The 18632-nt window shown below is 50.1% G+C and overlaps 1 protein-coding gene and 1 long non-coding RNA gene across 4 annotated transcripts in view; one reads left to right on the top strand and one right to left on the bottom strand.

Annotated features, from left to right (window-relative positions):
- The window catches only part of LOC131490805 (uncharacterized), a 44729-nt gene extending 33581 nt beyond the window's left edge, over positions 1-11148 (top strand). For both annotated transcript variants that reach the window (XR_009251219.1, XR_009251218.1), the window contains one exon: positions 10722-11148. This is a non-coding gene — a long non-coding RNA (uncharacterized LOC131490805). The remainder of the gene's footprint in view (positions 1-10721) is intronic.
- Positions 4276-18381, bottom strand: NFIL3 (nuclear factor, interleukin 3 regulated). 2 transcript variants are annotated; one of them, XM_058693259.1, is made up of 2 exons: positions 18203-18381; positions 4276-6108 (listed from the first exon to the last, which is right to left on the bottom strand). In XM_058693259.1, the coding sequence occupies exon 2, from the start codon at positions 5967-5969 to the stop codon at positions 4578-4580; it is 1392 nt and encodes a 463-aa protein (XP_058549242.1). In that variant the 5' UTR covers positions 5970-6108; positions 18203-18381; the 3' UTR covers positions 4276-4577. The 2 variants fall into 2 exon arrangements, with proteins under 2 accessions (XP_058549242.1, XP_058549241.1); XM_058693258.1 differs by lacking the exon at positions 18203-18381 and adding an exon at positions 11209-13369.
- Between the last annotated feature and the right edge of the window lie 251 nt (positions 18382-18632).

Below are 18632 nucleotides of genomic sequence, written 5' to 3'. Positions count from 1 at the left end.
GCAGAAACCTACACAAGGTTAAATGTTCACCGAGCCACAGCCACACGTGTACATACAGCACGTGGCTAGCCTCTGTCAAGTTCGCACCACACTCCCTTGCGGTTGCAGCCCCCGGTTCGGAACTCACAGGTGAAGAAAGGAGGGGTGTCTGCAAATTTGGAGTCCGCTAAAATGACGAGCGCCTCGAGTTCCAGGCAAGGGAGCCTGGCCATTATTATTTATTAACGGGAGGGTCTACTGAGGGCGAGGGACGCGACTCGATGTGGGTTTTGGGTGCTCACTCTGCAGCAGAAAAACAAACATGAACAGACCCAACATGAGACACGAGGCAATCAGGCCCAAACGAAGGGGACAAAATACTGTGCTTCTTCCCCTTCCTCTCCGAGTTCTGCCTTGCGAGGCACTGCTAGTTAAGGCGGGGGTACGCTGTGGTTAGCAGCAGGGCCTTCGGACATCACATCCCCGCCCCCGCCTGCCGGCTCAGTGAGCTTGGGCAGGTGTGATGGTTACTTTCATGTGTCAGCTTGGCTGGCCATGGGATGCCCAGATGGAGCGTGTTTCTGGGCGTGTCTGTGAGGACATTTCGGGGCACGGTTAGCATTTGAATCAGAGGACCGAAAGAGGCCGATGCCCTCCCCAGCGTGGTGGGCCTCGTCCGATCAGGCGAGGGCGTGAATAGAACAAAAAGGTGGAGGAAGGGAGAATTCCCCCTCTGCCTGCCAGGGCTGGGACACCACATCTCACTGGGTAAACACCACTGGCTCACCTGGTCCTCCAGCCTTCAGACTTGGACTGAGTCATACAACTGGCTTGACTTCTCTGGACCTCCATTTTGCAAACAGATTGTGGGACTTGTCAGCCCCCATAAATGCATGAGGCAATTACTCATAATATATCTCAGTCTCCCTCCGTATATCTCTATGTATAAATATCCTCCTATCCCGTGCTTCCGTTTCTCTGGGGAACACTAATACAGCGCAGTAACTTTACATTTGCATCATGGATGAAGAGCTCCGTAAGGCGTAGCCACTGTTAGTGGCACTGGGCAGAAGCCCAGAGCACCTCGAAGCCCGTGCCTGTGCGCTCGTTGGAGAGTGCAGCCGTGTCCCGCCGCATTCCCGAGGCAAAACGATTCCCCGGAGTTCAGGCAGAATACTCCGGCCTCCGGATCTGCTGTCCCCACAGGCCGCCTCTGCTGCCTTTACAGACCAGCCACGCATCCCTCCCAGATTCATCCTGGCCTCCCTCAAATCCTCACCTCACCCCGCGCCTCCGCTCTCCTGCCCTTCCCCATCTTTCAGCAGTGGATGGTCACGGGACCACGTTGTCTCCGGCTGGCCAGCAGGCTCCCGTCCCCGTCCTATGCCTGGTGGCTGTGGTGGAGACTCCCACAGCTTCCTCCCTATCCAGCCCTACCCAATAACCATCTTTCTGGGAATTGTTAGGAACTACGGTGGTCCGAGCCTTCCCATCCTTGCTTTTGGAGAACCGTTAAAGATTTATTCGGTGTATAAGCATTTTGTATCATTTTTTGGAACTTTGGGAGTGGGAAGTTCCCACGCCAGGCGCCATGAAACAGAAGTGTCACAGTGCAAACACGCTCGGTTTCTTTGGTTCCTAGTGAGCGTGGAATTCCTTGTTTCTGCCATTCTTTTTTTTTTTTTAATTTTTTTTAACATTTATTTATTTTTGGGTGGGAGAGAGAGAGAGGGAGAGAGAGAGAGAGAGAGAGAGAGAGAGAGACACGGTGCAAGTGGCAGAGGGGCGGAGAGGGAGGAAGACACAGAATCCGAAGCGGGCTCCAGGCTCTGAGCTGTCAGCACAGAGTCTAAGGCGGGGCTCGAACCCACGAACCGTGAGATCGTGACCTGAGCCGAAGTCGGACGCTTAACAGACTGAGTGCCCCTACCATTCTTTAACATTCTAGACATCGTCCCATCCATATCTTAGACGCTTGAAATCATAAGGAGGAAGAAGGCCTCCGTGTTTAAATCCAAGTATTCTCCGTGACAACTGACAGGAGCAATTCACCCGGAAGATGCTACGGCCTCAGGCAGGCCCCTTTGCTTCTCACAAATGCCTCCTCCTTCCTTGAAATGACTCGAGTTTACCTTTCCTTTTTAAATATATATGTTGTTTTCTGTTTATTTAAGTAAACTCTACCCCCATCACAGGGCTCAAACTCATGACCCCGGAGATCAAGAGTCACACGCCCTGCGGATTGAGCCACCAGATTGACCTTTCTTGCTATCAGCTGCTTGTTCTTAATCCCCTTGTAGTACCACGCACTATAGAAGGTTCACCTCTTTTCGGGGCAGTTTCTCAAGATTTCTTAATACCTTCTACTTTGTGGCCTTGAGATTGGCCACGTCCGCTAGGTGCCTTTGGAGTGTTTACTCCTGCCACCCCTAGCTACATCCACCCAGGTGTGACAGGACCATTGTCTTCATGTCTGGACATCGTTTGCATGGACACAACCCGACATCCCCTGGGAGCTGACTTCATAAGCTGGAGGGAAGGAACTAAAGCTTCCCCCCCTCTCCCCACAATATGTATTTACTGTATTGCTTTTCTCCCAACTGTGAACGTGGACGGCATTACTTGTGTTTTCATTTAACATGGGAATCTGACTTTACACTTTATCCCTATTGTAATCCACGTTAGGTTCATTTCACCCGTTCCAGGCTGTCAGGTGCTTTGGGATCCCAAGAGCCACGTAATAGTTTAGTGCTCTTGTGTGCTCTGAAAATGAGATGGGCTTGCCTCTGGGCCTCACCCAGCCACGGATAAAATATGAAGACAGAAGGCCAAGGGCTAATCCTCTAAGCAACCACACTCCTCTAAGAGCCAGGGCATTTAAGAGAGAAAACTGGTCTCTGTGGCCAAAAGGACAGTGTGGATAGCATGTATGTGCGTTATTAGCATTGCCTATAATTCAAAGGGCCACTTTTGTTTTAATGTTTATTTTGGAGAGCGAGAGACAGAGTGTGAATGGGGGAGGGGCAGAGAGAGAGGGAGACCCAGAATCCAAAGCAGGCTCCAGGCTCCGAGCTGTCGGCACAGAGCCCGACGCGGGGCTCGAACTCACAAACCGCCACATCATGACCTGAGCCGAAGTCGGACGCTTCATCGACTGAGCACTCCAGGCGCCTCCAAAGGGCCACTTTTAAGAATCTAAGGGAGGCAGCTTTTACTCAAACCAGGCAGCCAAAACGACTGCTAGCACGGATGCTGGTCGGGCCCCTCCCTGTAGAACGAGGGTTAAGTCACTCCGCACATGCTCTGTGATGCCTCAGGCCCCTCCACCCATGCAGAACAGGAAGGAGGTCAGTGTGGAACGAGCTGGGTCTGCAGAGGGCTTTCGTGAGGACAGCAGCTTTGGAGAAAGCTGGGTTTGACCGGCATCCACCCACCCCCTCATGCCCCCCACCCCCCCACCCCCAGAGACCAGTCCCACCGCACAACAGCAGTTACTTACTTACTTCTACAGGCGACTGCGGATCCTGGACAAATCATCAGTAATGCTCTTATCATCAATTTTCTCAGAATGACGCTTCCTTCTGGCCTTCTACGTTACAGTAGAGGCTACTATTTTGTATTCCTCGCTGGCAAACCGTAAAAATATCAAGTCATTGTGTATACTTAGGCTATACATGCTGAAATAGGACAACTGATGTATTCTCTGGAATTCTGGCAACTACGTAAAAATGGGATTTCACGAGCTTAACCCCTAGACTATTGTGCTCTAGAACTGTTAAGATTTAGAATCACACAAAAGTGACTTCATCCTTAATCTTCACACCCTCTTTTAAAAGAACCTTTAATTAATTAGGTGGGTCAGTGACTCAACTCTCCACATGAATGTGTCAAAAAGGAGATGACCCAGGAGGCTGATAGCCTGATGCCAGCCAACTTGGATTTTTCTACCAAAAAAAAAAAAAAAAAAAAAAAAAAAAAAAGAGAGAGAGGGAGAAAATGTAAGCTTGAAGAAAAATAGATAATGGGGAGTAATTTAGTAAATTAGTCTCAAATGCGAGAAAATTGTTACTGCTTCCCTCTCCTTGGAAAGTTTCCAAACTTATGCTCGCCTGGGCCAAACTAGAAGAAAAACAAAGTACGTGCTTAACACACATTTCGGTTTTCCCCAAGTCAGGGGAGAAACCCCCGCCCCGCCCCCCAGTGAGTAAAGTGAGGAGGATTTTCATACCCACTCTTGCAACTTAAGTTGCCTTCTCTTTTCCGTAAAGTCAAGTGCAAGGGAGCAGAAGCTCTGTCTTTGTCTTTGTCACCAATCCTTTATTGAAACTGGTAACTGACACACTTTATAACAGAACAACAAAAATAATGTTCAATATGTACAGCCTTTGCGACAGACTATTTGACTATACACAAGGCAGAGTGATAACACAATCTAATCTCCGTAATAACCTGTGCACAGAAAGACACCCAGCAGACAGCATGTGAACACATACAGTGGAATGACATCACGGGTCCAGTGAAACTCCCGCCTAATACAAAACGTCCTCCTCTATTGCAAATGACGGCTTTCTAAACACCCAGAGCGTTTCAGTAGTAGTTTACCCCGAGTCCGAGGCGGAGATCTGGTGTGTGGCTATGAGTCTCTTCAGTGACACCACCTCTGCAGACAAGTTTGCTATCATCCCCTGCTTCAGAAACAAATTCTCCGGGTCAGAGACTTGGTAGCCACCGTCCTTCATTTCTACAACTCCCGTTTTGAAGCTGTTCTGAGTTTTGCCGTTCAGTTCTTTTTGATGCCAGTGTTCCGATTTGAGAGACCAATCCTGGATGTTCGTCACCTGCACCGAGAAAGGGGGGAGGGAAGAATGTACCATACTCGGGGCGCTATGCTTCTCCAGTTCGAAATGCCTCTTCGGCGTCCCGTCCACGGGCGAGGACGGCTTTTGCGTGGCCTCAAACTCGTGATCGAAGGCTTCGACTTTGATCTGCATGGCTTTGGCTTTGATGCGAAGCTTGTGCGGCAAGGCCGAGGAGTTCACTTCCGGAACTTTCACCACGGTGGCGTGCACGCGCTGAAGCTCCACGGGAGAGTGGATGGGGCCCTTGGGGACCTGCTGCTCGTCTTCTCCATCCGAGGACTTCCCCACCGTGCCGTCCTCGGTCTCCGACGTCCTGGGGGAGTTGCTGGAGGACCGGGCGGCCTGCAGCAGAGGCGGGGAGTGGGAGTAGCCGGGGAAGGCGGTCCCCATGAGGTTCCGGTACACGGAGGCCCGGTAGGCGCCCCGCTCGTCGCCAGGCTCCCTGGCGTAGCTCTCCAGCTCCACCGGCTCTTGCTTGATGGCCTGGAACTTGCCGTCGGGGCTCCCGCAGCCACCCCGCGCGGCCCCGTCCTGCGAGTGTTCCAGCGAGGACACCTCGGAGACGTCGGACAGGGAGGCCTGCGGGGAGTGCTTGATGACCGAGATGCAGCCGCTCGTCACCATCGCGGGCTCGTGCTCGTCCGCGAAGGGGCCCGCGCTGGACTTGGCCGCCTGGTAGTCTTGAAAGTACACAGCCGTGGAATGACTGAGTTTCTGGATCTCCTGGGCATACGCCGCAGAGCTGATCAAGCCGAACTTCAGCTTGAGGGAGAGCAGCTCGGCCTTCAGGGTGGCGTTCTCCTCGCCCAGCGCGATCAGCTTGTTCTCCAGGACCAGGTCGTTGAGCCGCCGCTTCTCCCGGGAGCGCTTGGCCGCTTCGTTGTTTTTCCGCCGCTTTTCCCAGTACATGGCGTCCTTCTTGTCGTCGGGGATGAACTCCCGCTTCCGCCGGCACGCCGAGGCCTTGCTCTTCCCCACGCTGCCCTCGCCCAGCAGCAGCTCCTCGCCGGCCGTCAGCTCCTCGGAGACGTCGGCCAGGGCGGGGCCGAGCACCGTCATCTTGTCCGCGCCGCTCCCGGCGTCCAGGGACGCCTGCTCCTTCTTCACGGTCTGCATCTTCCTCAGCTGCATCCGAAGCACGCGCGAGCGATTCCCCGCCACTCACCACCTGTGCTCTGACAGCGGCGGTGGAAGAGCCATCCACAGGCTTCCTTCTGGTCCGCGGGGCGCGACGAGTCTCTCCGGCTCCGCGGTCTGTCCCCGGGGCGACCTGCAACACAGCCAAGGAAGAGTTACCCGTCTGGCAAATGCTTATCGCCCACCGCGCACCGGGAACAGCGCTGCGCACGCAGGGCCTATGGGTCTGCGCCAGACCCAGCTCTGTCCCGGGGCGCCTGGGGGCCCAGTCGGTTGGGCCTCCGACTCCGGCTCAGGTCACGATCTCGCGGTCCGCGGGTTCGAGCCCCGCGTCGGGCTCCGTGCTGACGGCTCGGGGCCCGGAGCCCGCTTCGGATTCTGTGCCTCCCTCTCTCTCTCTGCCCCTCCCTCGCTCATGCTCCGTCTCTCTCTCTCAAAAATAAATATTAAAAAAAAAGACACAGCTCTTTGCTTCAAAGAGCCTGCCATCCAGAAAAGGAAATAGGTAAGTAGTACAGGACAGGTCCCCCCGCTCCCTGGGACCTCTCAGCAGAGTGACACGTGGCCCAGGAAGAGGGGTGCAGCAACGCGCGGGCCCAGGGAGAAACAGAGGCAGGCTGTTTCAGCAGCAGAAGTGTGGGGCCGGCGCGCAGACATGGGGCCTCCCAGGAGGGAAGGACAGATGGCCTCTGGGGGGGGGTCAAGTTTTTGGTGGTCCCGAATAATTTCAGATGACATCTCTATCACCGCAAGGCAAGCAAGACCACCTCTTTCTTCCAAGGAACCTTCCCAGGTGAGCTCCGATACCCGGAAACAAATTCTGCAATCACACGGAACAAAATATATAACGGGTGCCCAATTTGTTTCCGTAAAAATGAAAACAGAAGCCACCCAAACCGACTGACTTGAAGTTGTTTCGACCTGACTCTCAACGGGGACACACCCCTGACTGCCGGCTGGGCTCGTGTCCACAGCTCATTGTGCCAGGTGGCCCAGGATTCTTCCCAACGAAGCCACCTCTCCTGGTACATCTGCGCTCCACCCTTAGATAGATATGTTCTTTTTTTTCTGGTTCCTTCGAATTGATTCGTCAAATCTCCACTTTAGATAGAAGCATCCTAAGTGCTTTTTTTTTTTTTTTTTGGTCCCGAAAAGTCTGCCACAATAGATTTCATTTAGACAGTAGTTTGGGACGAAAATAAACAGTTACTATTCAAAGGGTTTTTTTTTTTTTTTTTTAAGTACAGTGCATTCCTGAAACTTGAAGTTATTTTAAACCTAGAGAATATAATTATGGAAAGAATTTCTTTCCATTTTACTAATGAGTTTCAAACAAAATATATGAAAAAAAAAATAAACCCTCAAAAATAGAACCATCAGCTGGCTTCCTTTTCCACTGATGAGATATTTGTCATCTGAATTTGGCTTGACATGAGGTAATAAACCCATATTAGGTTCCAGTAACAATCTTTTTGTGGTGGTTTTTGGATCTGTGTTTCTAGACGGGGCTTCTCTGCCTTATTTCCCAGTAGGCAATACTTTCATAAAGGAGATATGGAGAGACAACCGTTCATTCAGCACTATCTGTATGGCACGCTCCCTTGCCACATTAAAAACCGTGACTGTTCTTGTTTTACGTCACTCTTTCTTGTACATAGTATTGTGATGACTAATGAAATGAAGTCTAATTCTATCAGCTGGAAAAGCGTGCCAGCTTCTTGTGTCTTTTCCAGAAGGAACAGAAGAAATGATGTAATGATTTCAGGATCATAAAGAAGGTTTACTGCCATGTTTTGTTTTTTGGGTTTTTTTGGTTTTGTTTTTGTTTTTTTTTTTTTTTGTCCATCAAACTGAGCCAACATGGAAACAGTCGGTTGCGATGTAGTGAAACCCGTGATTAATAATACCAGGTTTCTGTTTGTTTTTGATAATACGGCGTTAGCAGGGAACAAAGGCACGGAGTGTGCGCAGTGGGCAGGGATGTTGTAGAAAGGGAAATCTTTTCTGGTTATCTCTTCGCAGAACAACACTGCTTTCTGTAGTTCCGCTCAGATTTCATCTTCTGACGTGAAAACCCACTTTTCCTCTACATACCGGGTGGGCTCTTCCCTGCTATGAGAGACTTCTGATCCCCAGCTCGGTTAGGTCTCTACCAAGTGTGGAGGCAAAGAGTCAGAGTTCCAGCAGCAGGGGACAAGTGCATCAATCTTTTCTGGGGAGCCCTTCAAATCGCCACCGGATCCTCAGGTCCTTCTGGTGTTTTGTTTTGTTTTGAGCCATCATATAGTTCCTTTCAAGGATATCTTTTTTCCACTGGAGACCCACTCTCTCTGTGCATTTAAAAAAGTTTTTTTTTCAATGTTTATTATTTATTTTTGAGAGAGAGGTAGGGAGACAGGGTGTGAGCAGGGGAGGGGCAGAGAGAGACACAGAATCTGAAGCAGGCTCCAGGCTCCCAGCTGTCAGCACAGAGACCCACATGGGACCTGAACTCATGGACCAGGAGATCATGACCTGAATGGAAGTCGGATGCTCAACCGACTGAGCCCCGCCCCCAGGTGCCCCTTTCCCATGCATTTTAAAATGTGTCCCTTGTTTTTTTTTGTTTTTGTTTTTAAAGAAGTCACATTCCTTTTACATGTGCCTCCCCGATGAGTTTTCACAGCTAGGCTTTTGAAATGCCACACGTTTCTGTCTTCGTTACTCTTCCTAAACTTGTCCTTATTTCATTGTTTCCAATCTTCCAGTGGGTTGGGACGTTTTCAGCCTCCGGGTCCAAAGGCTGCCCATGCCGTGAGTGTGGGTGAGTGGGGCAGGCAGCCCTCACTGTGCGAAGGACACTGTCCCACCTCCGTTTAACGCAAGTACCCCCCCCTTGTCTTAACTTCTCTTTCACCCCCCGCTTCTCACCGTCTACGTGCTTGATGTCCACTCTGTCATCTCTAAACTTTGTCGGCACGTTCAACACCTACAGAAACTCTCATTTCTTTTTACTTAATCTTCTTCCGATTTGAGATGTACTACGTGTACTAGAATCTGGGCATCTCCCCTCATCTGCAAGTATAAATCGTCTCCCTGACTCCATTGGCAAATGACCGCCTGCTACCTTAGAGCACTTTCTGCAGTATTTTTTACCGAATAACCTTGCAGTGTTGGAAAGAGTTGATCATAAGTGTGAGAAAACGCAGGGGCGCCTGGGTGGCTCAGTCGGTTAAGCGTCCGACTCCAGCTCAGGTCATGATCTCGGGGCTCGTGAGTTCAAGCTCTGGGGCTCTGTGCTGAAAGCTCGGAGCCTGGAGCCTGCTTCGGATTCTGTGCCTCCCTCTCTCTCTGCCCCTCCCCCACTCATGCTCTGTCTCTCTCTCTCTCTCTCTCTCTCTCTCTCCCTCTCAAAGTATACATTAAAAAAATTTTTTTTTTAATTTAGTGTGAGATAATGCAGACAGAGGTGCTGATGTTGTATACCGTATCCCAATACAGGTTTGTTTTATGTGTCCAAATCCTCTGCAAAATTTTTCAGGGTCCAAAGTAGTACCTTTGTGTCCTAGCAACAAAGTGAATGTATACGTGCCCAACATTTGATTGACAGTCACTCACCTGCCTTGTCTAAGAAAGTTTTGTATCTAGACAACTTTCTCATGTTTTTTTTTTTTTCACTGAAGATGATTATGTAAATGCTAAAAAAAGACATCATACTTATTCACAGAGAGCTTCTCTTTTTCATTAATTGATTTATTCGGCACACACGGAGCACCAACTGTGTGGACCAGGCACGGAGCCAGACTGGAGGGAGGGGAAAAACAAACTCTCAAGAGTCAAGGAGCTCCTCGTCTCCCGAGGGAGCCAGATCACAGGGCTGAAGGAGGCGTGCTCGAGGGGTGCCGTGACCACGGGGGGCCTGGTGCACACAGTACATCATTTCTAGCCCGCTTTTTTTCTTGGTAGGGTGGTGATAACACGAGCCACCGTAACAGGTGCCACCGACTAAACTACGCAGCAGGCACCAGGAGCCTCTCTTATTTCTGTTACCCTCACAATGACCATTTTCGGAAGAGAAAACAAAGGCTCAGAGAAGTTAAGTGACTTGCCCAGTGTCCCACAGCTATTAAGTAGCAGGGCTCAGCCCAGATGCGGGTCCTGTTCCCCCACCAGCACCCTCTCCGACGCCTGCACGGGGCCGCTCTGTGCACCTACGGTTCCTTTTCTGCATCACTCCCACTCTTGAGTCATACACACCCGTTTGCTAAGTTACGCTGGGGGCAGAAAGCCACTATTAGATGCTGCCAGAACTTCCTTTAAGACAACAAAGGTACCCCCGGGAACTTTTCTCCAGCTTCTTTGGAGTTGTTTCCTATCTGGAGAGTATTTCATGAATTGAGAAAACATTCTAAACCTTCATCTCTGCTAAAATGTTAATCTCCTGGCCTTCCTATATGCTAACATAGGGAAAAAGAAAAATTATAGTAGGGGCATTGTCACCTATGAGGTTTTTTGTTTTGGGTTTTTTTTTGGTACTAAACCAAAGTGTGTCCATTTTCAACATGGAGGGGAGGTGCGTAGTTAGAACACAGAGAGACTGAGTGACTTTCCCAAGGTCACACAGCATTGAAGGGCAGAGGCGGGCCTTAGACTGTCTTTACACCCCCGGATGATGAGTGTAAAGGATGCTCGACTACGAGCCTTCTAGCACATCAGCACACATGCTCAGCTAATGGTTTCATTTCAAACTCCACTGTTTTCCCTCAGGACTGACTGAACACCGACTTGGCCTCTGCATCGTGTTTTCAGACCGCCACGAGCGTGTGCCTCGATTTCCTTTCTCTAGTGACTGCCCCCAGCTGCCGGTTCTGTGACACTCGCATGCCCAGAGCGCTCAGCTTCAACACACCCACCGGGTAATCGGGCTGCTGCATGAAAACACGAGTGAAAAGGGACACTGAAGGGCAGGAGACACCGCATTCCAGTTGACACACACCGTCCCATCCCTGGGACGGACGTGCCGTCTCTAGTTAAGGCTTCTTAACATCACACTATCCACTATGGGCGGGAGTTCTGTTTTGTGAACGCAGAGTTTTAACATCTGTTCCAGTCAGATGACCTAAACATTGTTTTAAATTAAGACGAAAGTCTGGTTTAAGAAATTCTCCAAAAGAATAAAAGTTCCCAAAGTGAAGTTCTGCACCTCATGCTTCCTCAAGGAGTGACATCGTCACCCATGTTTACCATGACAGACCTGTCAGAAAAATCATAGATGGGACGCCTGGGGGCTCCGTCCGGTAAGCATCCAACGCTTGATTTCAGCTCTGGTCGATGATCTCCCAGTGCGTGGGATCGAGCCCCGCGTCGGGCTCAGGTCAATGATCTCCCAGTGCGTGGGATCGGGCCCCGCGTCGGGCTCAGGTCAATGATCTCCCAGTGCGTGGGATCGGGCCCCGCGTCGGGCTCAGGTCAATGATCTCCCAGTGCGTGGGATCGGGCCCCGCGTCGGGCTCAGGTCAATGATCTCCCAGTGCGTGGGATCGGGCCCCGCGACGGGCTCAGGTCAATGATCTCCCAGTGCGTGGGATCGGGCCCCGCGTCGGGCTCAGGTCAATGATCTCCCAGTGCGTGGGATCGAGCCCCGCGTCGGGCTCAGGTCAGTGATCTCCCAGTGCGTGGGATCAAGCCCCGCGTCAAGCGGGCACTTCTGACCTCGCAGAGCCTGCTTGGGGTTCTCTCTCCCTCTCTTTCTGCCCCTCTCCCCCACTCTCTTTCTCCCTCTCAAAATGAATACATAGACTTAAAAAAAGAAAAGGAAAATCATGGTTGACAATTCAAGCTCTTTACAAAACAAGAAGGAAAATTTTGTTTCAAGCATCTAAAACTTTACCAGTAGTGTGGCCACTATGATCGACCGCGACACATTTTGTCATTACTGATCTCTTTAAAGGGGAAGTCTTACTGCAAACTGCTTGCATTAAACATCTTGACTTAAAAATTCTGTCAGTGCAAGATGAAATACTATTTAATGGGATCCCCATTTCGGAAGCATTTTTTATAGAATTACCTCATTTTCCTGCACTCTCTGGATGTGCCATGTACTCCCTCAGAGTTGTAGCAGAGATGACATTAAAGAAAAAAATTATTTCACGTTAAATTGTAAACGGTCTCTCCAGGAAGCAGACAGCTGCTTGTTTTTAAGATGAGTGCCATTTCAGTGAAAAAGTAAATGAATAAAGCTAACCAATTCACAGCCCTTTAAACTGTTAAAACTAGCAACACGTTAACCTTCATTTCTTGCTGTGGGTGGGACAGAGTCCAGGACAGGATTGTTTCAATAAAATGCTTTACTTCTTTCCCTGGCCAAGAATAAAATCCAGTACTTAAGAGCAGAGATAGAACAGGAAAAGAATACACACATGCAATCATGGGGGGCGGGCGGGGGGGGGCGGGGAGAACTCAGGAGGCATTGAACTTGCAAGGGGATTTGCTAATCCGGCTGAAAACAAAAGGCTTTTTTTTTTTTTGGAAAGTAATCTCCATAACCAACATGGGATCTCAGGACCCTGAGATCAAGAGTTGTATGCTCTACTGACTGAACCACCCAGGCTCCCCAAAGACTTTTTTTAAAAAGATACTTATTTACTTTTAATTATTTTTAATGTTTATTTATTCTTGAGAGACAGAGAGAGAGAAAAAAACAGAGTATAAGCAGGGGAGGGGCAGAGAGAGGGAGACACAGAATCCGAAGCAGGCTCCAGGCTCTGAGCTGTCAGCACAGAGCAGGACGCGGGGCTCGAACTCACAAACTGCGAGATCATGACCTCAGCCGAAGTCGGATGCTCAGCGGATTGAGCCACCCAGGCGCCGCATCGTTTTGTTTTTTTTTTTTAATAAAACTATGTTAAGCCTTTCTAATTGCCAATGAAGTGCCTCCCATTCAATAATACAATTCTGTCTCTAGTAACACAGGCTTGAACCCTAACATTAGAGAGAAGTGTGTACTTGACCCAGATACAGGCACACACATAAAGTGACTCTCACACTTCACCAAAATCTGTCCTATCGTAGCAACAAATTAACCTACTTTTTCTATTTGGGCGCCTCTGTAAATAAATGTGTCAAAACCTGATGGAGCTTACACGAGTTTTTACCATACGTGGAAATATTTCAAATTGCTTGTTCTCTCATCCTCAACAAAGGACTACTTAAAAATCAGATTTAATCTGAATAAATAGGACAGTGCTACATTTTGTGATAGCAGAGCTGAAATATGAAATAGTACAGTTTGACACTCTTATAAAACAAGACGTGTTTGTAGCTTACGCACAATAGAAATACTCTGAAGACCGTGTGCAGAGATGCTAACATGTACAAACAACCGAACGGCCTGGGGAAATACAGACCAAAGGCTCTCACTGAAGACGGAGAGGAATCTGGGGGGCGGGGGGGGGGGGTGGGGGAGGGCAGGGAGTGGAATGGTAGAACATTTTTCAAAAGCCGCAGTCACTTCGAAAGGGGGACATTCGTTTCCTTGATACTTCCAAAGATAATGGATGGGTCCGACGAGTAATCTGAAATCCTAAGGGACACCGGCAATCGGCAATCGCGAGGTAACCCCCTTATAGGAAATTCTGCCACGGGCACGCCACAGCAGAGCACGTGCGGGATGAATAATGATAGCAGAGAAAGTTCTTGAATGTCTGGAATCACACTGAAGTTCTCCTCAGCTTGACTTGTCGATTTCTTCTATTTAATTTCACTTTCTTTGACAGTGGGCAAGATGATTACAAACGTATGGATAGGGCAGATTTTTTTTTTTTTAAGTGTTTCGGTGTTTACCTGAAGGCTATTTAATTGCAGTTTCAGATTCTTTTTAAGAGTTAACTGATAAAAGACACATGTTCTGATAAACAAGAGCCTTATAATACAAAGATCATTCTGACTCCAAAGAAACTGAGTCCTCAAAACAGATTATTATGAATGGCATCTAGAAAATCCCTACTAAACTTTCTTATCATAAAAACAAGCATAAGCTCTCTAATTAAAACCGTATGAAAAACAGCAACTTTTTTGAAGCAGTATTTTTTTTTTAACTACAGGAAAAGTATTTGCAAAGAAATTTGAGAGGTAATTGGGGGTAGTGGTAATACAGATTCATTTTGAAACTGAAAAGCTCTTATGTAATGTCTGTGATCAAAGGTCAACATCTTTCGACATTCTCCACGAGTCCGATCTGGATAAAAATCAACTCAAATATAATTTAGGAAAATAACAGGATATCAAACAATGTGTTAATGCTGTGAAATACTGGCATACCTTACAAAACCCAGAAATGCATATTAAAGGAAACTTCAATTACATTGTTTCTGTCATATTTTGAACCGAATCCCAAGTTGCTCTCATTCCCTCAATACAAATTAAAAATAAACAACTCCTCACAGCATCACTGCCATCTGGATTACAATGGAAATAATGAAGTATGTGTGATTTTAGCTCGGGTAAAAATAAAGCCGAGGCAATATGACTGCACCTTTTCCATTCCATGCTCCGATCACGTTCACGTCTCGGAACTGACTATGGACCAAGGCAAGGTCAACTAGAAATATCCACTGGGCTGGTGAGTCAGGCAGTTGCTCAACACGGGTAAGCGCTCTAACAAAGGGTTTTTAATTTTCAGGTTGTTGCATCACACCAATGTTATAATTGCCCTTCGCAAAGATAAGCCCTTAACACAGAAAAGGAAATTGTTTCAAAAGCTGCAGTGAGCTTGCACTCATGCTCTGGGGAGGGGGAGAGACAGCCCGTTTTCGGGCCGGTGGTCGGGCTCTGTGCCTCCAGTCCCTCACCTATAAAATGGGGACGGTGACGGAACACAGCACAGTGGCCAGGCACACGCAGGGCTAGGGTCTAGGGAGGATTAGCTCTTAATTTCATTTCTGAAGAATGAGCAGCATCAAGGCAACGAGGGTGATGAGTCCCAGGCTGTGTCAGCCTCTCATGATTCTTAGGGAAGCACTGCCCCATGTCGATCGGCGAAATCTTCTCTTAATTAATCAAAAGGGCTGAACGTGACCGGCTTCACGGAACACGGCCTCAGTTTCCAACCACCCAGGCTGCCCCCAGTCCTTCCCAGACGTGTCATCTGTGGGGTCCCACGAGCCGCAGCTGGTCTCGGACCACACGAGTTCGCAAGTGGACGATCCAGGCCAAGGAAAACCGTCACAGAGAGGTGAAGGGAACTGGAAAAGGCCACGCTGTGTGGCACTCTTTACATCATTCCTGCCCTCCCCCCATCGCACCCCTGTGTTCCTTCTAACACTTCCCCAAAATATTAACCCAGCGACTTGGGTGCTTGTACAGTACGTCAAGAACTCCCTTCAAACTTAAATCACCGTGGAACGCAATGGCACAGTTTTGGTGGGGGGTGGGGGTGGGGCGGTTGTTAGAACAAAAACATATTCCAAGAAGGATCTTCACTTACAGGCTTAACTCAAACTTCCCTCCTTACTATCACTGGACAGAGACTTAGGCAGAGGAAAAAAATCAAGGGGAGTATCTTTATTAAAAAACAAAACAACCCGGTTTCTGGTCAACTACACGAGGAAAGCGGAGCTCCTCACAACCACCCAGCTGGACAGGTTGTGTGTGCTCGGTTTACCGGGGACACCAGTGGCGATCCCAGCACCTCCCAAACCACAGGTTGGGGCTTGGACCCGGCTCTTCGGGGGCCCGCGCTCCTAGCGCTTTGCCAAAGCTGGCCCCTAACGATTGACAGCGTCCTTGGAGCTCGGGAGAGAAACCGACTGGGGGCAGGGATGCGGCACGTGACCCCACAGAAGAAACTTTCCAACGGAGTGGACTGCCGGCGAACACCTGTGATGTGGTCGTGGATTCACTGCGAACCAGTTGGGCTCACTCTCTTGAAGTCTCTACGCCAGGATGAAAGTACTGTAGTCTTACAGTAGGACAGCGGCGTCTACGTGGGCGTTTTGATTTCTACTTTATTTTGAACTCGGGGGATTCAAGTTCTTTCTACTCTAGCCTTTGACCGCAAGAAGTAAAGGTTCAAAAAAAAAAAAAAAAGAAAGAAAGAAAGAAAGAAAAATGCATCCACTCGACTAGCCACAGTCAAGCTGGGGCGCTCCTTCCCATCGCCACCGTCAATGCTGGAGCGCCCCCACCCCCAGTGCCTGTGGTCTGTTGACATTTGGAGGTTTTCTCGGTCTTTCTCACTTCACCAATCCAGAAGCACTTGGCTCCGGCTCCAAAATACAATGAAGCTGCAGGAACAAAGGTGTCCGCGGCGCTCAGCAGCTCACCGGGGAAGAGCAGGAGGCAGGCCGCCAGAGCTGCCCCGTGGCCCGCCTGGCCTCTCCTCGCGCCTCGCCCCGGGTGCCTCTCGCTCCTCCCCAGCTCCCCTCCCCACCCTCCCCGGCTCCTCTCCGCTCCCCTCCCTCCGCCCGGCGAAGCCTGGGCGCACCCGCACTCCGCGGCCCAGGTCCCCCCGCGCCCCCAGCGCGGCGCCTCACCGGGACCCGCCCCCACCGGGTGGGCGGCGCAGCGGGGCCTCGGCTCTGCCAGGACCCCCTCGCCAGAACAAAGGAATGTGGGGAGGGGGCGCGGAGGCGCGCAGGCCGCGGAGCGGCTCCCGCCCAAGCGCCGCCTAGGGCGCTCCGGGGTCCCGACCCGAGCCTCCCACGCGCCACCCCCCGCATCCTAGCCCCCAGCCCCGGTCCCCCGCGGGCCCGCAGGCGGGAGGGGCGCGCCCCTGGGAGTCGCGATCGGAAGGTGGCGCTACGCGGTCCCCAGCAGGCCCGGGGCTCCCAGCCCAACCTCCAAAGTAGGTCGGGGTCTGACACCCGGGCGGGGGTGGGGGGTGGGGTGACTGGAGCGCTATCAGCTTCTTGGAAAGCAACTGCAATTATCTGGGGTAATGTAATTCATTCCGGGGATGAATCTCTGTAACGCGCCCCCCCCCCAAAAAAAAAAAAACCCAAACCCTGCTCTTTAATTATTTAAATGTTACGTCAGGGAAAAAAAAATCTGACATAGACACCACCATATAAATATATTCACACATAATTACACTACGTCAGAGTGCCGGAGGAAATTTAAAATCTGGGTACATTATATATTCATATATCCTCACTCGAATAAAAACTAGGGTATCTACACGAAAATGCAATCTACTAACCTATATCTGTTTCCCATAAATCATATCTGGTCTGGAGGGGGAAAAAAAAAACACGATGTGAAATAAATACTTGTGACCTCATTCGCTGTTGTTATTTACAAAAGCCAGGGCCAGAGATGACGCTTGGCCATCCCCTGCTGTTCCCAGGGAACACAGCACTTTCCTAAAGTGTCCTTTATAAAGATAAATGGGAACCAGCATCCAGCAAATCACCGCGCTCGGCGACATGCCTTCCTAAAAATACAATCTTATCAAAGGTCTCCGAAGGCGTGAAGTTGAAACTACAGCAAATGGCCTTGAACTTGTATTTGCACACAGCCCTGGAGAAAACACCAGAAATAGCATTGCAAGGCCACAATTGTTAAAATGTGATGGGGCTAAATTTAGAAGAACGCTCATTTCATTTAGGGCAAAAGACACACATTCAGCGGCGGGAGCTAACGCAATGCCTTACCCGGTTGTCTACTTTCCTGTTTAAAATATCCTCAAAAAAAAAAAAAAATAAAAACTGTGACAGTGACATTTTAAAGGCTGACATTGTCCTACTTTCTTTGTAGCAAGATTATAAAATCACGTAATTAGCTCCCGCTTCCTATGCTGACTGCCAGCAAATTCGGCAGTTACATAATGCAACATTTCCAGGAAACTATTATGTGATCTGTCTTGTCGTGTCTGAAAAAGCAATGACAATAAGGTGAGAAACAGGGCTGATGGAGTGGAACGCGTTAAAAGCACGGAGGTACGGAGGTAAAGACCACAATGGTTCGCCCCAGATTTAAAAATAATAGCTCGCAACACCTACGGGGCAAACCCCGGGAGTATCCAAGATTAGAACACAACCCGAGGGGTTCTTCGCGTTTTGTAGGAGGCGTGTGTACAAAATCTCCGTCTTTATCCGGGACGTGCCAATAACGACCTCCTGTCCAACGCCGCGCCACAATTTCCAAATCATCGCACACGTACGCGCACATTCCCACATCAGCCCCGTAACCCGAGCCAATATTTCACCGTGGGCAGATTATGCAATCCGGGCAAGGACGAATCCTACAACCTTCTCGGGCGCTGGTAAAACACGCTGACGACAAACGGGCTGGAAGACGTCCGTGCAGACACAGCCCCCGACACAAACAGACGCGGCGCACGCATTCTCCGAATGCCGTCACGGTTCACGCGAGCTGCGCTCTTTCCCAGCAGGAAGATCAAGGCTCGTCCCATTTACTCGGCACCCCCCTCCGCCCCCCCCCCCACCCCCCGCACACACCCCCGCCGCCAGCCCCGCAGAAGGGACGAGAAAGGAGGCAGCGAGCGCTGCCCTCCCCGCTCGAGATGGCTCAGCCTCCCCGGCGCGCCTCTCCACCAAAACATCAATTTTCCTGAAATCAGGAGACATTATGCAACAGCGGCGCGGGGGGGGGGGGGGGGGGGGGGGAGAGCCAGCCGGCCCGGACTACGTGCCGGCGCCAGGGCGCTGCAATCAAAGC

This window comes from Neofelis nebulosa, chromosome 12 (assembly GCF_028018385.1).
Source record: "Neofelis nebulosa isolate mNeoNeb1 chromosome 12, mNeoNeb1.pri, whole genome shotgun sequence".
In the NCBI taxonomy this organism is placed as follows: domain Eukaryota; kingdom Metazoa; phylum Chordata; class Mammalia; order Carnivora; family Felidae; genus Neofelis; species Neofelis nebulosa.
The sequence above is the reverse complement of the archived record's forward strand: the minus strand, read 5'-3'. Positions and strand labels throughout refer to the sequence as shown.

Coding starts and splice junctions, on each gene's coding strand:
- NFIL3 (XM_058693259.1), bottom strand. CDS start 5,969: ATGCAGCTGAGGAAGATGCAGACCGTGAAGAAGGAGCAGGCGTCCCTG.